This window comes from Lepidochelys kempii, chromosome 22 (assembly GCF_965140285.1).
Source record: "Lepidochelys kempii isolate rLepKem1 chromosome 22, rLepKem1.hap1, whole genome shotgun sequence".
In the NCBI taxonomy this organism is placed as follows: Eukaryota; Metazoa; Chordata; order Testudines; family Cheloniidae; genus Lepidochelys; species Lepidochelys kempii.
Window position 1 is genome coordinate 9,358,898 of NC_136401.1, and position 21,763 is coordinate 9,380,660.

The following is a 21,763-nucleotide window of genomic DNA, read 5'->3' on the forward strand; positions in this document are numbered from 1 at the left end:
CAATGCTTAGCCACATTTGTAAGGTGCTTTGAGATCCTCAGATGAAAGACACTATAAAAGAGCAAAGTACTGCTGACATATTTTCTTTGTTCCTCTGGATCTTAGAGACATCCTCATGAAAACAAGGATCCCGGCTGCTTACACCTTAGCAGTTATCAAGCAACAATTACCAATCCTCACCACATCCCTGGAGTTAAGTACTACACATGGGATCTTCAGCAGCTCTCAGTGTTGGCCACCTGAGTCAACAGGAGCTTTACTACTGACTTCACTGAGAGCAGCTAGGCCAACATTGAGCCCACCATCATCATCCTCATTTCATAGTTTTGTAGAGTTCAAGGGCACAAGGACCATCTAGTCTGACCTCTATATCACAATCCATTAAACGTTACCCAGATACCCCTGTATTGAGCCCAAAGGCTTTAGTTAGACCAAAGCATTTCACTCCTCCTCCTCTTCTTCTCCAGATGCCTATCCTGAGACATGGAGGTTAAGTGCCTTACTGTAAGTCTTGACTGCAAGATGCAATTGTAGCAAGCTAGCTCTGCTAGCTCACATCTAGCTAGCATGGGTAACGACACCCACAAAGACATTTCACCACATCCTAGCAACCCAAGTATCTACCCAGGATCCCTGGTAGACTTATCCTCTGGTTGCTTGCCCAAGTACAAGCCTTTACGGCTGGGTTTTCACTACTGTCATTAGCTAGATTCAAGCTAGCACAGGGGTGCCCGTCTATCCTACGTTCACACCATCGTCTCACAGGCAAGACATACGTTAAAGCCATAAATATGAGTCAGTATCAGCAGGGGGATTTGAGCCCAAATGCTCCTGGCTCCTTGCCCTTGCCTGTGCTCGACTCTCTCATGCTTTGCCCGGAGTGAAAGATTTGAAAGTGCTTGCCATGAGCTCATGTAAGATCCCTGATACTCAGGCCTGCATCACTGTGGATTGGAGAGCAGGGGCTGGGTTGGAAAAATCTATTGGCTATTGCTTGTGTGGAAAACAAGCCGTGAGAAAGGATTTTTTTTTTTAAATTTTTTTGAGAACGCAGCAATGAGATGCCATCTATCTGAGCCTCGAATCGGGGCTTTTCTCGGTACAGGGCCGATAAAGCCAACAGGCTCACACATATCACTGTCAACGGTAGCTGATAAGAGGGTTTTTGCAAGTCCGTTGCCCAGCACTCAACCAGAATCAAGTTTGGTTTTATCAAGCAGCCATGCTTTGAGGATAATGCTTTGCATTTCTGTGACTGGTTTCTGCCAAGGATCTCAGAGTTCCTCACAATTGTTAAGGATCAGCACACCCTTGGGAGGAATGCATAGCACGTACAGGGAAACTGACTCATGGAGACATTAAATGACTTGGCTAGGGTGATGCAGTTCGAAATAGAACCCAGGTCTGCTGATTCCCAACCCCCCTGCTCCAACAATTGGACAGTGGGTGATAGTGGATAGCGGGGAAGAAACAGACGTGCTATATCTTGATTTTAGTGAGGCATTTAACAGTCCCACAAAACATTCTCATAGTTAAAGTAGGGAAATGTGGTCTAGATGTAATTACTAGCAGGCGGATGCAAAACTGGTTGAAAGATCATATTCAACAGTAGTTATCAATGGTTCGTTTTCAGACTGGGAGGTGACCCATAGGGGTCAAGCTTTGGTCCAGTGCCATTCAATATTTTCCTTTATGCCTTGGCTAATGGAGTGGAGAGTACACTTAGAAAATTTGCAGATGACGCCAAGCTAGGAGGGGTTACAACCTGTTTGGAGAACAGGATTAGAATTCAAAACTACCTTGACAAATTGGAGAGTTGGTCTAAAATCAAGAAGATGAAATTCAATAAAGACAAGTGCAAAGTACTTCACTTAGGAAGGAAAAATCAAATGCACAGCTACAAAATGGGGAATAACTGGCGAGGTGGTCGTACTGCTAAAAGGACCTGGAGGTTATAGTGGATCACAAACTGAATATGAGTCAACAGTGTGATGCAGCTGAGAAAAATGCTAATATTATTCTGGCATGTATTAATGGCACTATGGCATGTAAGACATAACAGGCAATTGTCCTGTTCTACTTGCCCTAGTGAGGCCTCAGCTGGAGCACTGTGTCCAGTTCTGGGTGCCACACTTTAAGGAAGATGTGGACAAATTGGAGAAAGCGCAGAGGAGAGCAAAAAAATGATAAATGGTTTAGCGAATCTGATCTATGAGGAAAGGTTAAAAAACTGGGCAAGTTTAGTCTTGAGAAAATTAGACTGAGGATGGACCTAATAGCAGTCTTTAAATATGTTAAGGGGTGTTAGAAAGAAGATGGTCGTCAGTTGTTCTCCATGTCCACTGAAGGTAGGACAAGAAGTAAGGGGCTTAATCTGCAGCGAGGAAGATTTAGGTTAGATATTAGGAAAAACTTTCAAACTAGAAGGGTAGTTAAGCTCTGGAATAGGCTTCCAAGGGAGGTTGTGGAATCCCCATCACTGGAGGTTCTTAAGAACAGTCTGAGCAGACTTTTGTCAGGGATGGTCTAGGCTGACTTGATCTTGCCTCAGTGCAGGAGTCTGGACTAGATGACTTCTCGTGGTCCCTTCCAGCTCTACATTTCTAGCATATTCTTCAACTGACCTCAGAAGATTTACAGCAGAGGTGGATTTGGCCCTAGATTCCCAGTCAGAGAGGTCTTGCCTATATGACAAATGTTTTGCCAGTATAACCTCCACTAGTCTATAGATAGTGCTTATGCCAACAGAAGGAGTTTTTCTGTCATCCCATTAACATCACCTCCGTGCATGACGCTACGGGCTTGTACACACTGGCGCTTACTTCAGTGTAACTTAAGTCATGCCGGGAGATGGAAAAGCCACGCCCTGAGCAACGTAAGTTACACTGGCCTAAGTGCCAGTGTGGACGGCGCTCTGTCAGTGAGAGATGCTCTCCCGCCAACACAGCTGCTGCTGCCGGGGGGGGGGGGGAAGGAGAGCTCCCTCTCGTCGGCCTAGAGCATCTGCACTAGTCGTACTACAGCTGACATACCTCTTCTCTAGCACAGAGTGGCCCTCTTTCTGGCAACAGGAGCACTCTTCTGTCAGCATAGCTGCAGCTACACGGGAAGTTTTGACGCACCGCTAGAGTGTGTGTGTGTGTGTTTTCTTTTCACGCCGCTGGCTGACATAGCTTTGGAGTGTAAACCTGGCCACAGTTAAGGGCTCTAACAACACTTATGTATTATGAGCAGGTGCTCATAGATAGCGCTGGATGTTAGAAGCTGTTTTATTGACACAGTGTTTGTCAGGATATGAGGTTCTGTCCTTCCTGGAGGTGCCATGGGAATCTCTGGGCACTCACTAGGAAGTAAGTTAGTCACTTCTGTCAATCCCCTTTTGTATTGCAGTGTTGGCTTTGGGTCATAGCCCAAGACCTAGGGTGGGATTTGAACCCCTAACCTTCTGTCCTACAGAAACCATGCAGCACACTGAGCCATGCTAGTACCTGCTTGTTACTTGCAGATTAGAACAGTAATGGCTCTTTGTAGAGAAATTAGATCCATCAAAAATCCCTGGGAACGTTTAGTGGTTTAAGCCAGGTTTTCCTGTTCAAATCTCTCAACTGAGATTGACAAAGAAAATATCTTGGTATAATCCTGCTGAGCTGTTTTGCTTGGAATACCCTGAGCAGGCTTGCTCACAAAATCGCTGCTTTTCCTATAGGCATATGCGGAGACAAGCTCATCAGTGGAGCCACTGGGGCTGGGGCAGGCGTGCAAGGAAAACACAGATGAATGCCATCCCAGTTGGGCAGCCACTTTCAATTGCACTGCCAAGCTGGGGAGACCAGTTGAGAACTAGACAAGGAGCCAGCAGAGGCCGGGCATGCTGCAGAGGGCATCAATGCAAGGCTTTCATAAACTCCCCTGATGGGCAGCGCTGACATCAGCCCTTGCCTTCCCTCCTGAAGGAAGGAACGTCCAGCTTTGGCTGCCACGATCATTGGGTGAGGGCTAGAAAGGGAGAGACTGGTGAAAATGCAGAGGATCCTGAAGTGTGGAAAACAGGCTCATAGGTTTTATTGTTTGTGTCACTGTCGCACCTAGAAAATGTTCAATTATCAACTGCACTGCTGGTGGAAGCGACCATTTTGGATCCTCTGTTGACTTCATGAATGGAGAGCACTGGTTCAAGTCAGAAAGGATCATTTGCCGATTGTTAAAGGCCATTAGAATTAGACACAGCAATGGAACCCTACAGCTGCTGAATAAGAGAGAGCCCTGGCGCTGTGGAACTCACAGTCTAAACAGATAAGACCAACAAAGGGTGGAGGGGAGGAAGGAAAGATTGTTATCCCCATTTTACAGATGGGCAAGTGTGTCACAAAGAGATTGAGTAATTCACCCAAGGTCATACAAGAAGTCTTCGGCAGTGCTGGGAAGGGAATACAGAGCCCGGCCCAGTGCCATCAGCACAAGACCATCGTTTCTCTGAGTCTGTTCAGGAAGCCCACATTCACATTTGCAGATGGGCTATAGGGGGTGTGAAAACTAGTAATGGTGCATCTAAGTGCCCATTGGAACATCCAGTTTTAGACATCCACCTATCTATCTGAGATACCTTAGGTACTTACCTGACCTCACCATCGTGGTATCTGAGCACCTCACAGTACTTAACAGATTTATCCACACAACACCCCTGCAAGGCAGGGCCGTGCTATTGTCCCATTTTACAGGCTGTGAACTGAGGCACAGAGAGGCTAAGTGATATGCTCAAGGTCACACAGGACGTCTGTGGAAGAGCAGGGACTTTTGTCAGTTATGGTCCATGTGTAAATATACATAGAGGAGCAAAAATGATAATGAACCAGAGACTACGCATGAAAGAGAAATGAGAGAAAAGAATGAAAGCAAGAATAAGAGCCAAAAAATGAGGGAGAATGAAGAAGAGCAGAGAAAAGGGCAACAAATAAAGAAGGGAGCAAGATCGTGATGAAAGCAGGGAATGCAGAATGATGGAGTGATTGAGGAAGAGCAAGTGAGAGACAGAGAAAGCAGGAGCAAAATGTTACACTAGCCAGAAAGCAGGGTTTATCTAGGGGATCAATGTGACAGGCCATGGGGGTCAGGTGATGTTATCTGGGTCATGGATGAGTGAGCTCCCCATTCACATGCTAGCATACACATTTGATACGTTGCTTTTGTGAGCCCTTTCCTGGCTGATCCAGTATCTTAGCTCTTTTCTACACACACACTTGCACCTAGTTTAGTTAAACCGGATTAGTTTATCTGGTGCAAACCCCGGTGTGGACATCCCTAAATGGGTTTAGAAATGACTTACAGTGATTTAGCTCAAGTTGGGAGGGAGTTGTCCCACGCACGTTTGTGTGTGGATAAACCCTTGCACAGGGTGCATGTGCGTGCTAACAGATATGGTGGTTGCTGCTCAGCCCTTCCCAGGCACTTCAGTTCGGCACGTCTCCAGCAGGAATAGGAAACTAGGGCTGCCGAAGTCAGCAGATTGTGTTGCTAACTGAGCTCGTTTGCTGGCTGGTCCCTTTTCCAGCCAAGATACTTTGTCAAGGTTAAGGCTGGAACTTCAAAGTGATCCAAGAGAGTGAGGCACCCAATTCCCATCAAACATGAATGGGCACCTAACTCCCTTAAGCTCTGTTGAAAATCCCAGCCTTCGGTGTTTTCTATCCCATTGAGGAAGGGTTCCTGGACTGGTTAGAAGGCAGGTGAGGTCTGGGCAGCAGACATCATTTGAACACACACTTGCATGCATTAAGACTGCATTTCAGCTTACTGCAGCTAATGAATATATCAAGACGGATAATGTGCAGCATGGAACTAGGGGACAGCACATTCCCACAAGCCCTGAACCATCCCCACTTTCTCCTATTTCCATACTTTGCATTGCGTAGCTTGAGAATAAGCACCAGCAACCATTGTGCCAGCTTCTAGTGGTTCTTCCATTGCAGAGTCTAATGCTAACAACCGTTAACGATGGGCAGCTGATCCTTTCTGACTTAAACCACTGCTCTCCATGCGTGGAGTCAACAGATGATCCAAAATGACTGCTGTTACCAGCAATGCAGTAGATAATGGAACACTGGCAGGTGTAGCCTTTGCTGTTTGGTGCCCCTTCACTTCCCATCTCATCCAAAGAGAGACACTGGCTAGGGATGGGTCTGGATTGAAAGGCTGGATCCAAACACATGCTGAACATCACAGGTACTCAAAATCTGAACACTGATCTGCATCCAAATGTCACACATGGGCCATGCCATAACTTTAAAGGCAAAAAGCCCAAACCCTTGGATGTGTGAAATCCCAAACCAGTTCAGACCTTGGAGCCATTTGTTGAACCTACCTTGATCTGAACAGGTCCTGGGTCTAATAGCTGTCTTCTCTAAGGCACCCTCTGCTTGCCATAAAGGGATAGGATCTGAAAATCTGATTAGTAACCTGTGCTGTATATGGCTGATTGCCATGCCTTTTCTTTCCTTTACATTTCTAAGCACTCCTCACGTAGGTAGAGGTCAGCAGTTCTCAGAGTTGCTGCCACCTGTTTCTGGAGGAGACACACACTGTGCTCTCTCCCGGAGACTTTACTTTGATTCTTTCATGCCGTTGTTTTTCCTTAGTCTGGAATAAGTCATCTGGGGCTGAACGTGCACATTTTGGTTTTTGTGGATGGAAACATAACAGCACCCGGAGAACATTTCCTGATGGGCTTCCTGCAATTGTGATGGGAACGGTGTCAGAGAACAAAACAGGATACAATCACAGTGTTTGTGAATGTAACTGGGACAATGGTATCACAGCGAAATGATGAATGGATGTGATGGGTCAGAGCTTCAGTTTGGAGAAGCCCCCTCATTTTAATGCGTCTCTGAGCTACACAAACTTCTTGGGTCTGAAAATCCCCAAGCTTGAAATCTTCTGAGAACAGATGTATTTGTCAGATCTCTGAAACTTTGGCTCTTAGCAACCAAGGTGAGAGTTGTGATGTTCAGAGCTATCCAATGGCTATGATTTTGGTTTTTAACTATCGTGCCTTTAAACTTCTGCTAAGCTGGTCTGCTACAATCAGGTCTCTCCTGTCCTTTCTGATGCAGCATGTTATAGAGGGGACACACACACACACACTGCCACTGTGCTCTCTCACGACAACTTTCCTTTCCCTCTGCTACCGTCTAAAAACACCAATTCAGACTGGAAGTATCACAGAAAACAAAATGAGAGCATGCTAGGGAATATGATAGATCGATCGATAGCCTCAGTTTCTAGTCTGGCTGAAAATATCACCAGAGATGCTTTATACTTCCAGTCCAGATAAAAATGTGGAAGCTGCCACAAAAGAATAAAATGATTAACTTGAAAGTTAACTGAATTTATATGAGCCAAAGTTTCAGTTTGCATTGAGAGGGGTAGTTTGAGGTACTTCTTAGCTTCTCCAGATGAAGTTTTCCTTTCCTAGTCACTGGACAAACAGAAGTCTTAGGACTGGGAATTGATGATTATTCTGTGCTGAACGTTGGTTCATGCTGCAGGCCGCTGATCCAAATTTTGGAATGGAAAGCAAGCTCTGCTTCTAAAGAGGGCATACGGGTAGACAGGGGGTGTTTCAGGACAAAGCAGAGGTCACTTCAAGGTTTGTGTGGAGGAACATCTTACTTCAGGAGAGACCTTTAGGTTTTCTAGGAAACCATCTGGCAATCCTTTAAGAGTCTTCAGCAGAACAGCCCATAAAAATGCTAAAATAATATTTACCAAAGTGTGTGCGCATATTCATATCCATGAGCCTCTGTTGACTAATACAGATGCTTAAAGGAAATCATACAATTATTTCACAAGGGTAAGGAAAAAATAACCCAAAAGGAAGGTGAATGTACACGTCTAGGGTAGTGTGTGCGTGAGTTCCCAGGGACAGAGGGCCAATTCAGTGGTGATATAAGTAATGTAAATGAAATGTGTGTGTAGATAGAATAACTTGCAATAATTTGGCAGCATAGGTGAATCTGTCAGCACATGACAGTTCCATTTGGATTAGCCTTCAAGGGTGAATCCTGGCCCTGTTCCAGTCGATGGCAAAACTACTAATGTCTTCAGTGGGGCTAGGGTTTCACCCCAAATATTCAGCATACAGTGTTTATCCCCACAACATTTTGCGGATGAATTTTACGCCAGAGCAACCCTGGATCATGGATTTAAAAGAGCCCAGGAGTATAGTAACAGCACAGACATATGGCTGTCAGTATAGCCCACTAGATGAGGTTTATGTGGGGATAGATGGATTCTATGTAGCAACTGATAATGGTTATTCAATGGTTAATAGCATATCTCGACAGCTCAGAAGTTTAAGTTCTTTTAGAAGTTAGCACAGCTGTTGCAAAAGAGGCCAGTTTCCAAGTTATCAGTGTGCAGTATGGAGCCCCAATTTGAGAATTCAGGATAGTATTTAAGCATGTGCCTAACTTAAGTCCCCTAAGCGTGTGTTTAAATTAAACATGTGCATAAGAGGTGTTCTGAACTGGGAGGAGCTAAGTGCATCTATGAGGGTTTGTTTGATTAAGGGCCTTAGTGGATGTGGAGCTATGATGAATCCAGACCTCCCTTCCAATGTGTCTCATCTTCGAGCTGGGGCAGGGTGGGGTATGAAACGGTGAATTTCAAACACTGCCCGATCTAAAAAAGGAACACTTTTTTTTTTCCAAAACTGATTGTGAAAAAATGTCCCCTTTATCTTACCAGCTCTAGTGTGAGCCCTAATTTCAGGATATTCTTGTTGTTAAGAATCCTCTGGACTTTGTATCAATCTTCTGTCCTCTTTGCTTTTCCTCCTTACACAAGTTACCAGGTTCACTTTTCTTTGAGCTGTAAAGAAATGAGTCTTATTTTGGGATTATCGCAGGGTAAGTACTGTCATTTCAAGAGTACCTCTCATAATGGAAACGAAAACTAAAGGCAGTGTGATCTAGTGGCTTGAGCATGAGCCTGGGTGCTGGGAATTCCTGAGCTGTATTCCTGGCTGTGTCATTGCCTGGCTATGTGACTTTGAGCAAGTCACTGAATCCCCCTGGGCCTGGTTTTCTCCATCTCTATAGTGGAGAATAATGGACCTGATCTTCAGAGGGGCTCAACACCTACAAGTCTCACCTACAAGAAATCAGTGGCAGGTGGGAGCTTCAGGTGTCCTGCGCCTTTGAAAGTTGGGCCAAAAAATATTTGCCTACCTCCCGAGCATTTTAAAAATATCTTATATTTTGGATGCCGTTTAATTTAAAATTACGATTGAGCTAATCTAATCTCAGTGGGCCAGGAAATCAGTTATTGCTTATATATTGTATAAGCATCTTAAACAGATCCCTCTACAAAGCCAAAGCAAACGAGCCAAGGGAAATGTCCATAAAAATAGAAGCGTTCAGTTGTAGATCCCAAAGTGTTGTACAAAGGGGAGAAAGCATTATTAGCCCCCATGTGTAGATGGAGAAACTGATGCACAGAGCGCCTGAGACACTTGAGCCAGATTGCAAACTCCTCATTCTACCAGTGAGCAGTTCCTCACTGGAGAAGTGCCAGGCTTCATTGTGACTGCTCTAGTGAGTAACTTCTCCCCAGGGCAAGTATGGGGCTCGCAGTCAGGCATTTGGTAAATAGACAGTGGGCAGCAAGTCAATGGTAGAGCCAAGAATAGACCCTGTGTGCCTGATTCTCCATCACCCTGCGCTTTGTGTAGTGTGAGTGTAAAACGGGGCCAGATGGTGGCCTAGATACTATAGGGTAGGGCCTGAGCTCCTGAAGTTATGTAATAATAGCACAATGTCAGCTTTCATTTAAAAACAATGTTCCTAGCTGTCATGCATGCAACGGAAAACTTGGAAGCATTAACCAAGCTGCCTGAGTCTGCAGAGAGCCTGAAACAATAGCTCCAAGAGGTGTGAACTGCCCCATTTGTCTCGCTTCTGAAACCTGCTGCTGTCCCCAAGGAGGCGTGGGACCAGACAATGCAGGGACAGAGCTTATGGCATGCGGGGTAGGGACTCAAATGTATCAAAAGATGTTCTTAGGGCTGTGGATTGCCTTAATTCTGCCCTCGTGTAAAGTGCTACCAAGCCAGACTGGCTTCACACCCACTTTACACGCACGGTGCAAAGCAACGGAGAATCAAACCTCCAACAACTCCCAGCTTGGGGCTCTCATTCCTGCGTCACTATGGCTGCTTTCTTCTAACTGCAGTCAAGCAAAGTCTCAGCTAAATAGGCATGCCTTGAAGGGGGCTCTGAAGGCAAAAGTTAGGACTGTGGTTGTACCAATGAAACACCCATGATTGCCATTTTCCAGGAGGGCTTATGTGGATTCCCTGCATAGCACACTCAGAGGTGGAGTAGTGTTGAGAAAGCTCAAGAAAGCCCAGTTCCAATAAGCTTCCAGCCCTTCAGTGAATCATCCAAACCTCCTGCTTCTGCCCACCTGGGCAGGAAATACTTTGTAACCTTAGGTTTGGTTTTAAAAATAGGTAAGGAGTTTTGGGGGCAGGGGAGGGGGAGGCTGGTATGATTTTGGACCCCACTAAGGCTCAGGTATTTGGGTTTTGGTTTGGTGCATTATAAAGATTGGGGCATTTGGGATCTGAAACTAAGCTTTGATCTGAGACACTGCCAATGTTCAGAGGTGTCCAGATCCTAGAGATTGCGATTTGTATTGAAGAGATCCCGTTGTGCTAGGTACATACATACACTGTGAGCGACAGCCTCTGCCCCAAAGATCTCATCATCTGAATAGACCAGACAGACAAACAGTGGGAAGGAAGACAGAGCATGGAGAGGAGGAGTGAGTGGCCAAAGGTCACACAGCAGGTCAATGGCAGAGTTGAGAATAGTATCCAGCTTTCCTGACTCCCAGCTCAGTGTCCTGTCCACTAGACCGCACTTACTCAAGTTTGACTATGGGCTCATCTCTACTGCATTTTAAACTGACCTTGGTCTCCATCCCTCATAAGCCTGATGCTATTTCACTTTCACTCGCATAAGTTATTGGCAGCAGAAATGCTGATTCATAGAACTGCAATTCCAGAAACTGTTGTTTATATTTAAGGAATAGATTTTTTTATGTTAATTACAAGTCATGTGCAAGGTCATTTGCTGTGGGCACCTCATTTTTGGCTCCTTTGCATCCCACATTTGGGCCCTGGCAGGTGGAGGGGAATGGATCTGTAATATGCCCTTTGCAAAGAAGTTCAGGAGTGATCCCTAATACTGCAGAGGAAAAGAAAGCAAAACATTTGATTGCAATTTCCCTGCTCTGGAGAGCAAAGAAATCTTTCTGTGCATTGCACGGTGGTTTGTGTTCAGCATTTTTCTCTCTGATGAAGTCAGCCTTTGTGGCAGGAGGATGAACCTTTGATCATTCGCAACGCCTTTTAAATGTGGTTATGGTCAGAAAAGTGACTGTACAGAGCACAGAGTCAATATTCAGTGCAGGTGCATCACTGAGGCCTAGAGAGAGCCCTCATTGTAGACATATACAGGGGGTGAGACCACTGATTACTTTCACATCACAGTCTCTGGTTCTCATGGCAGTTGGAGCTCAGCCAAAGCCAGGAAACCCTGACCATCTTGTGAAATTTCCTTGCCATCGAGCTTTGGGTCACATTGGAAGACAAAGCTTCAGAATTTGGGGGTTTTGTCCAAGCCGAACCTCTTAAGGTTTGAGCTGATTCTGCCAAGAGCCTGTCTCAAGGTGAGCTCTTTCAGTGCAAATGGCTCATTGCGAGCCAGGCACCATCACTGCTTTGGGGGCCTCAAATACAAGGATGTGTAGTTGGATGGGTCGATCTTAGAACTTTCAGATGAGCGCCCAGTTGGGGCCTGTCTTCACTAAGAACTTAACTCACATCCTGCTTTTAGCCCCCCTCTTGTCTACACACACACAACTCTCTCTCTGAATCTGGTTTGCTTCAAACCAGGCTAGCTGGCCTGGCTGGGGGCTGACTTCAGGTGTCTCTTTCTGCTTTCACTCAGGCTGGAACATGGCCACTTTGCAGTGAAGACACAGGCTAAATCATTTGAGTGCTGATAGCCCTCCAATGCCTTCCCCCAGTTCTCCCCATGTACCCCAAAGGACAGACAAGTTCTCCCACAATTCACTGGGAAAGAATAATACTAATTCTTGTAGCACAAAGAACTATGGGTGGTGCCCACCGAACAAAACACGTCTCCCTTTCAATGGGAGAAGCTCTCCTTTACTTCCTCTCTTACTTAGTGTCATGGGTGCACAATGTCTGCTGTGGTTCACCCCAGAAGCAGCTGCATTTCATCAGCTGAAGAATGGTTACTATTCACAACAATGCTCTGTATGAATCAGCCACCCAAGACACCAACATACATTTCTTGTCAAGGAGAGGTGGGTTGTCAAGGAGAGGTAAATTCAAGGTGGATAATATAGTATGGGTGAATTTGGGGGTATTTGAAAGAGATGGCTTAAAACAGATTGCTGCTCATTGGAGCCATCCTGTTCTCTCTGTAATCTATAAACCAGACATAGGCATGCGGCCAGATTTTCAAAAGTGGCCATTCCAAATTTTGGAAGCCCAACCGGAGACGATTTTCAGAGATGCTGAATACCAGCAGCTCCACGCACTGCAGCTGAAGTTCTGTCTGCGCCATAATTTGTAAAATCAAGCCCAGCGTGTCTTCCACTGTAGACCCCCAAAATGGAAGCACCTATGTTTTTGAAAACCTTGGCCTTCATCCATAATGAACTGTTGGAGCCACAGGATCAAAGTCACAATAGGATCAAATCCTGATATTTTCACTCAGTCTCAAGCAAAACTCTCATATAAAGTCACGAGACGTTTTGTCTGAGAAAGGACTGTGGATTTTGCCTCCTAAGAACACAAGGTAATAATCATCTGACATTTCTGCAACTCCATTCATTCTTCAGGATCCAATGGTGTTTTGCAAACTCCACACAGGACCACTTCAGGAGAAGGAGTAGCAATAGACTTTCCTCTGGGGCAGGCAGCTGTATGGCTCATGGGATGCCTTGAGAAGGCAGGGACTGGTTTTTGCAGGGAACTGAACGTGTCTGTGATGTACTCTGAGCTGCTGTAGATGGAACTGGCCGCATGATGCCGGGAATGTGATTTAAAAACTGGAAAAGCATAAGCCAGCGTATTCTCAGAGGCACTATAATGTAATGTATATGCCCAAGTAATAAACACAAGACCCCTGTCTCGGACTCAGTCTGGCCAGTCAAGGACAAAGCTCAGGAGGCGGGAGCTTGGGTCAGAATTCTAATCCGCTGCGGCTTGATTAGTTAGGTTGTGTTAGCACCCTTAACACTCCGCAGGGGTTTCCCAATTGCCCAGCTACCCCAGACTCCATGTAACTCTAGATTCCAATAGGATGCAGCATTTACTTGCTGGTGTCCATCTGAGCTGTGGATCTCTTCATTAACCAGAGCTGAAGCCAGACTCTTCTCAATCAGGTTAGGCTCCTAGGAATTGAATGTAGCCACATGTTTATAGCTAGGGAAGTCATTTAGGGACTGATCCAGAGGGAATGAGCTAAACATCAGCCTTCCTTGACCTTGGACTATAGGCTTAGATCCAGCTGGGCCAGCTGTATTCTTCCAAGGAAGTGGAATTGAGTTCCAGGTATTGGGTCTGTCAGATGAGACTTTTAAAAGATGAGTGACTGTAGTCTGTCCATGGAAGTTAAAGATCCCCTGGCACTGGTCACCCCTCTGTATTTATGCTGAGTCTTAGATGCATGGAGATGCCACAGCAAGGCCTGGGGGGAGGAGGGAGACATGCCTCTTAGCTCTCCTCCTACACATCTAGCCATATTTGTTTGGTGTTTGCATGTGTAACCCAGTAGAAAACTTGTGTTACAAGTCCCCAGCTGTGTCTGAGCTACAGAGGATGGGTTTTACAGCTGCATCAAGGGAGGCTTGCATTAGCAGTTTGTGATTTTTGCTTTGGAGGTCCCTGGTTCAGTGCCCAGTCTGGCAGCCAAAATGGCAGCTGTCACATAAACCTTTGTTCTCCTCTGAGCCTTGCAACTGAGGGGAAAGTAGGGTCCTTAGGCTCCATGCATTTAATCAGTAAAGTGTCTAACATCTGGAGGAAGCTACTGTATGCATCCAAGAACATCGTTATGGATATCTGTGGTAATGAACTCTGGTTCATTACCAGCTCCCTGTACAGGAGAGTCATTTCTTCATTCACAGAATGTGCTCACTTAGGAAATAAATCTCCTTAGCTGGTATTATCTACGATGGCAGGAAATGTGGACTTGCCCCATTATTTAGTCCTATCCAAACCAACGTATCAGTCCATGCCCGAGCTGAGCTCAGCTGGACCTTTCCTTAGCCTGATGAATAGGCCTGGGCACAAATTTTCCATCAAAATGGTTTTTTCAACAGAAAATTGAGTTTCCGACCAAATGAAAATTTTCATGGGAAGTGTCTGCTTTCCTCGAATTTTCAATTTTTTTTTGCCAGAAAACTGAACCCCTCCTCCCAAACTGAACATTTTGGGGGGTTTGGCCAAAAAAAGAACCAGGTGTTTTGATGAAAAATCAAAATTTTCTGCTGAAAATTGCCAAAAAAAATTTCCCCATTTGTGTCCAAGAGGGGAAAATAATTCATTTTCCAACCAGCTCCATTGCCAAGTGTATTTGGTAACAGGGCACAGAATCCCGCCAACCGAGATCCCCTTTGACTTTAGCAGCTCACATTATGGGGCTAAGCAGCTACAACCATCTTTACCCTGGGCCTTGGCACGCACGACTCTTGCCTGCAACTGAGCACTGGGTGTTCTCTTTAAGGTTCACCTCGGCCCTCCTGCTATAAAGGGAAACCCCCAGAGTTTTGTGTTGAGATGCGTCTAGGAGGCCAATGAAGGCTACTTCCTGCCTTTGTCATTTCAGAATCCCTGTCTGACACACCCTGGCTTCAGCAAAGCAGATACTAGACTAGTAACCACATCCTCGCTGCCGATGAAAAGGCCTACTCTTTGCTTTAAGAAAAAGACACTGGCAGTGTCACTGGTTTTATTAAGCCTTTGCAAGGTCTCGAGGGGACGGGAATGGGGATTTCCAGCATACGTAATGGACTAACAACGTCCACAGATGCATCTGCTTGAATCCCTAACACAAACCAGGGTTTGGGATCGGCCAGGGCTGAATTCCCAAATCTTGCTGGGGAGATTTCTGACAAAAATCTGACTCGTTCTTGTGAAAGTATTTTGGAGGAGTATCTTCAATCCCCCAAGGGTTCTGAAATTAGTACAATCAATGAGCGAAGGGGCACCGTATGAAGATACAAACCTACCTGGTAAAGGCAGCTAGAAAATTAAGTGTGTATTTAATTTTACACAGATTCCTTTTAATTTCAGCTCAGAGAAAGCTGCCCAGTGATCATAGGTGTTGGTGCTGGGGGTGCTGCAACACCCCCTGGTTTAAAGTGGTTTTCATCATCTATAGGGTTTACAATTTGGTTCAATGACTCTCAGCACCCCCACTATACAAATTGTTCCAGCACCCCTGTCAGCGATGGCTGATCATGCTGGTGGTATTATCTCATTGTTTACTTGCACTCCCCCATTTATATATATAACCCTCTGTTGTCTCTTGTCTTATACTTAGATGGTAAGCCACTTGGGCCAGGGACTGTCTCTTTGTTCTGTGTTTGTACAGTGTCTGGCCTAATGGATTTCTTGCCCAGGCTGGGGCTCTTAGGTGCTACAGAAACACAAATAATAAATAGTAATAATGGCGACAGTAGAAGCCACTTGCAAAACTATTAGGGCAAATACTTCTTGATTTCAAGGGGACTTAAAGCACATGCTTAAAGTAAAGCATGTGCTTAAGGGCCAAAAAGGCTTATCCATCTTTGCTAAGTGCTTTGAGATCTGCAGCTGGAAAAGCATTGGCTTTTAGCTTGTGCTATATAGCAGCTTATGCTTTTAGCTCTGAAGGTCCCCAATTCAGCTGTCAGCCCAGCAAGCAGCCTTCGCACATGCACGGCTAACTTAGCTACATGAAGAGCAAGCAGACTTTGTCAGATGTGCTTTGGGTGAGGCAGGAATTTGCCACAGTCTCTCTTAGCTTGGCAGGCACCATTTATAAGGCACGTAAATGCAAGGAAATTGATGGTCAGAATCTTTTGGTCAAATTTTTGAATTTCAGCAGGGAAAAAAAGGAAAATAATTTCCTGGTTTTCAAGTGGCTCTAGAAGCGAATAGCTAGGTACATCATGAGTCCTATCTCTCCCACATAACAAACACATCATTCTCTTTGAATGTGAACTAACTTATGTTTCATCACACCACAATCACCTCCACTCTGACTCTTAATGAAAGCTACTCCTTCACCAGTGACCTCAAAATAGAAACACTGCACAAAACTTTTTAAAAAGATACATGAAAATTTATACAGACTTTCAAATGACACATTAAAGATGATCTATATTGTATGTGCTGTTCGGTTATTTCGGGAGTGAGAGCAGTTGGAGGCAGGCAGGCAGATAATTGGGGATCTGATTGAAAATGGGGTGGTAAAAGGTTCTCAAGGACAGTTTGCAGCAGGCAGTGAAGAGAGTACTGTACCCAGCTCCCTAAGTTAACTGTACCCAATTAACCTCAGCTCCTGCCCTGCTCAGACACAGAGTAACCAGAAAAAGAACCCACTGGTTTTGCATAAGGGTTCATGGACCCCAAAGAATTGGATTCAATCTGCGATGCTGGCAGATGTCATTTTCAGGCAAGGCTTGGCAGCTGTGGGGCACTCGCAGCTGCCAGCCAACTCAAAGGGAGAATGTGATCGGAGTTGCTGGTTTAGTCATGACACCGGGCTCTTGTTTCTTCTCTTCAGGAGGCCCTTTCGGTGGTGAGTGACGACCAGTCCCTCTTCGATTCCACGTACGGTGCTGCCGCTCACCTCCCCAAGCCGGACATGACGGCCTCAGGGAACCCCGACTACGGCCAGCCACACAAAATCAACCCTTTACCTCCCCAGCAGGAGTGGATCAATCAGCCGGTCCGGGTCAATGTCAAGCGGGAATATGATCATATGAACGGATCCAGGTAAGGAAAGGCGTGCGTCTGCCCATCTGGTATGTTCCTATATCAGGGAAACCTTGCTCACAAAAGTGATCTCCTGTACATTACCCATATGCCTGTGTACATATAAACCCATCCCTTCACTTAGGGGCAGATCCGGTTCCCGCTGGAATCAAGGGGAGTTTTGTCATGGCCTTAAATGGGGACAGGATTGGAACCTTGCAGTTTTGCAACTTGCATCTCCATAGCTATTGTTAAGGCTGGGGTTAGAGGCCTCCAAGGACCGACCCGGTGTTGCAGGCACTGATGTAGGCTGAATCCAGCACTGGTAGTGGATGCTGCACTGCCGGAGACAGCGTTGGCAATACAGTAGGAGGCGCTCTCCCCTCTGTCTACACTCAATGTCTCAAGGGGCCATGCTGCGGCTGGAGGTGCCTCTTTCAGGTAAGATTTAATACTGAGGCTCTGGTCATACGTGACTTTCCCCCAGGTACAGTGATCAAAAGCCGTAAATCCACTGTCTTGCGGAATATCACAACATTTAAGTCCCACCAGTGAAAAAGAGAGAGCCTGGGCAATAGTTGTGCCCCGTGATGATAATGATCAAGAAGTCACAGGAATGAAGTGCTGGCCGGGATGGCTATAGAACTGCATGGGCCAGCAACTCTAGGTGCCCCACCACCCTGCATACACTCCAGCCAGTCCAGTCAGAGGTGGGCGGGAAGTGGTGGTCCCGTCCCAGGAGAATTTTAAAGATATTTTGAAAAAATTTCCTGTCCCAAATTGGGATAAAACATTGAAATCTCGCAAAATGTTTATAAACTGAAAATCAGGGGGAACAATCAAATTGTGTCAATCAAAATGTTTCCTTTTGTTCATTTCGATTTAAAACCTTGGTTTCTAAGAAGAGCCTTACAATGAACTACATTTGAAACAGGAAGCCCTGCTGCCTACCACTTTTAAATCTCTGGGGACAGGCAACTGTAGCTAAAGATCTGGTACTGCCGTGTATGTGGGGTTTGCCCTGTAAGTGCAGAGTAGAGATATGTTTGCAGTGTTGTTGTAGCCATGTTGGTCTCAGGATATGAGAGAGACAAAGTAGGTGAAATAATACCTTGTATTGGACCAACTTCTGTTGGTGGAAAGGACAAGGTTTCAAGATTCAGAGAGTTTTTCTCCAGACCTGAGGAAGAGCTCTGTGAAGCTCAAAAGCTTGTCCCTTCCTGCCGATGGCGGGGTGGGGTGGGGAGAGGGTCGTCCGACCAGTTTTGCACCAATGTTTATGAATACAGAATGGGAGTCCCAAGTGCAGAGTAAAAATAGAATAGCAGGTGTGTTCTGGGGAATCTCATCCTTCCAGAGGAATGGAAGCAATAGAATGGATCCGGCAAATGCAAGCAGGTTAGCATAATCTTACCACTGTAGCCTAAAATATAATTTATAATATACTGTTCCTCCTTTTGACCCAAGTGACTAGCCAAAAAATTTGAGGTCTAGTAGGTTGTTCCAGTTAGGAGGAGGAATTGGTAATAGTCAGGTATTTCTTTGATGCAGTTTTGTTTATTTACAAAGAATGTACAAAGTCCTGTTTCTCTGACTGCAGAAGGAATCATATAGCAGGAAAGAGCTTCTTTAACTTACAGCACCAAGAACATTCTTGTCAGCTTGCATACCCAACCCAAAAACCTCTCCTCAGGTTTCTTCCAGGGTCAGAAACCATGCTTTCAGCACTCTTTCAGGCTGGCTCTCTCGCTCAGTCTGTCCCAGGTTTTTGTCTGTTCTGCCTTTCCTTACACATACACCCTTGCCCAAACCAATACTCAGCAAAAGCTCCTGGGTGGGTTCACGTGCTTCTTTTGTCTTAGGTAGGGGTCATCATTACAGTGAATTGAAGCGTGAGTGTACACCCTCAATCTCAATGAGGTTTTATCTCAACCCGAAACAAGGTTCACATAGCCCATAACAAAACAGTGGCAGTATGGAGCATGCAGCTGGCATAAAAACATGTCTTCATGTGGGATGAAGATTTGTGCACTATGCTGGACAGAAGGTTTGACTGTTTTGTCTTATGATTAGTTCACTGATAGGTTCTGAGATGGCTGAGTTGGCTTAGATGGTGACTTGGACTACATGACCCACAGGGGCATAAGGAGGGGTAGGAACCCCTTTATACCTCTCCATGGGGTACCCAACTCTTGGGCAGGGTGTGTTAAGCTGAGAGCTTACAACCACTGAGGAGATTGGAGGCCCAGTCCACTACTAGACAGAAGACCCACCTACTCACGACTGAGAGATTTGCCCTGTCCCCCAGTCTCCATCACAGCTCATTGTCATGGCTTGGGCCATTCCAGTCACCCCGCTGCTCCGCCCATCAGCTGCCTGCCAAAACTGACACACCATCTGAGCAGCGAATGCCAGCCTCAATACAGATGAACTCGAACTGTGGACTGAATAATAAAACCTTCCTCCCACCCCTCTGTCACTGCCTTTTTCTCTCTTGTTTTTCAAGTGCGCCCTCTTACCAGGCTCCAGCTGCCTTGTTAGAGAGAGCAGCCTTTATTCTGCGCTTCACCTGTGCTTGACGCAATAGCATTTGCTGCTTGACGGGAGAATGGCTTGTATTCTCTAGGGAGTTATTAAGCTATATGATTCCTGACAGTGGAGGGAGCTGGATGGGGGTAAGTGACCATGTCCAGCTTTCCCTTTTATTTCTTTTCTTAGCAACTAGAGACAGGCCCGACTGGTGCGGTTTAAGGAGATGAGTTGCAGGTGGGATGGGAGCAGGGGTCTCGGAAGATCAGGGATCTATGGGAAGGATCTCTGCATGTCCATCCTCCCATCAGATAGAATACAACCTCAGTGGTCCTTTTAGCCTGCAAAGACCATTGCAAGATGAACAAGCTTTTCAATGCAAGTCATATCTGCCCAGTTCATTCCGAAACAGGGGCTGGAAATGCTTCCCATACATTTGGCATCTATGTAATCGCATATATTGCACTTTCAATCAGTGGCAGCTCAAGACCTATATTCTTGGCGAGACACCGGGCTCAAAATGCCACTGCAGGATTTGGGAAATGGATCCTTTGGGAAAGTTTCAAGCTAAATTTTCAAGTCTGGGTGCAATTTATGCAGCCACAAAATATGTGCTTGCCGTCACACGTAGCTGGCAAGTCTCCGCTGGCACAGTCATATTCTGCAGTGGTTAATATGTCTGAATGTGGAGCAGTTAAAGGCCAATGTGGAAAACGTAACATTCTTCAGCCTCTTAGACCACCTTACACATCAGGGAGGGAGGATGGACTTGTGGTTAAACATTGACTTGTCACTCAAGAAATGGGGATTCCATCCCTAGGTCTTCCACAGATTTAATGCGTAAATCATTTAATTAGAACTGGTCACAATTTTTTTAGTGAAACTGAAATGTTTCTCAGGTCCAGGACAGAATCTCGTGGCAGCGGAGAGGAAGACAGAGACCCAACCCCAAATAGTCATTAGCTCAGTGTTTAGGGTACTGGCATGGGAGAGCCATGTTCAAGTGTCTTCTCTGCCTGCTTCAGAGCTTGGATTTCAATGTGCGTCTCCCACATTACATGCAAGTGCCATACCCCTGGCTAGGCTGGAAAAAAATGTCTAAAGGTCTCTGTTTCATTCTGCTGCAGAATGAAAACATGTTTGAAACCTTGATATTATTTTGCAAAACAGAATTCTTGTTTTCCAGCCAGCCCTCCATTAAACCGCTCTGTGCATTGTTCTAACATGCCTTGTTCTAGCATCAGGTCCCCCCACCTGTAACTAGGGGAGACAATCTTTCTTTTCTCCTCCTCTTTGTCTCTTTGGTCTGGTTTGATTGTAAGCAAGTTGGGAAAGAGGTGATCTCTTCCTATGTATTTGTACAGCACAAAGGACCCCAATTTCAGCTGGGGCCTTTGGGCACTGCCAGAATACAAATACAGCTGGTTAATTTTTTCCAAAATGTGGGTGGTTTTTTTTAACAAAAGTGTTCATTGAAATGTTGAATTTCAATGAAGGAAAACCAGGATGAGTGTTTTGCAGCAATTTTGCATGAAACGTGCATCCTGCTTTTCAATCAGCTGCTCCAAATTTCAATGGAAAAGTTTGAAGTTCAGTGACGGGGAAAAATGGAAGGATTTGGTCACCAAAATTATCACCAAAAAAGCCCAGTTTTTCAAACTAGCTCTAAATACAAATAATAACCCATAACACAAAAATCCCAAACCTCTTGCTGTCTTTAGTGATTTATCATGAATTACATCACTGTAACCGAGAGCAGAGGGTGGCCTTTCCGACATGCGAGTTCTGAATTTCATGACAATAGTATCAATTTAATCACATAAATAAAGTGGGGTAAAATGTCCAAGTGCTTGGTATGTGCATGTGTGTGGAGGAATTTAGCTGTGTAATTCCCACTGATGTTAATGAGTTTTGCTTGGCTAATGATCAAATCAATGCTTTGAAAACATCCCCTGAAATATTAAAATATCATTAAGGTTCCGGCAGCTCATTTTATGGCATAATAAATGTTGCCACAAAATTGTCTCTAAGTAAAACAAAAGGACTCCCTGAACTTATTACACTTTTCCTGTTTTCTCTTCGCTGAAGTGTATATGAATAGCAGTTTCCCTTTAACTAGTATGTGAGCCCTCTAGGGGCGCTCACTGTGTTCTGTTTTAGAAGCCTTGCAGAGCC

The 21,763-nt window shown here is 45.4% G+C and overlaps 1 protein-coding gene across 7 annotated transcripts in view; it reads left to right on the forward strand.

Annotated features, from left to right (window-relative positions):
- Nucleotides 1-21,763, forward strand: part of FLI1 (Fli-1 proto-oncogene, ETS transcription factor) — a 116,954-nt gene that overhangs the window by 45,223 nt on the left and 49,968 nt on the right. For all 7 annotated transcript variants that reach the window (XM_073321009.2, XM_073321005.2, XM_073321007.2 and 4 more), the window contains one exon: nucleotides 16,869-17,080. In XM_073321009.2, coding sequence (XP_073177110.1) covers nucleotides 16,869-17,080 — 212 coding nt within the window. The remainder of the gene's footprint in view (nucleotides 1-16,868; nucleotides 17,081-21,763) is intronic.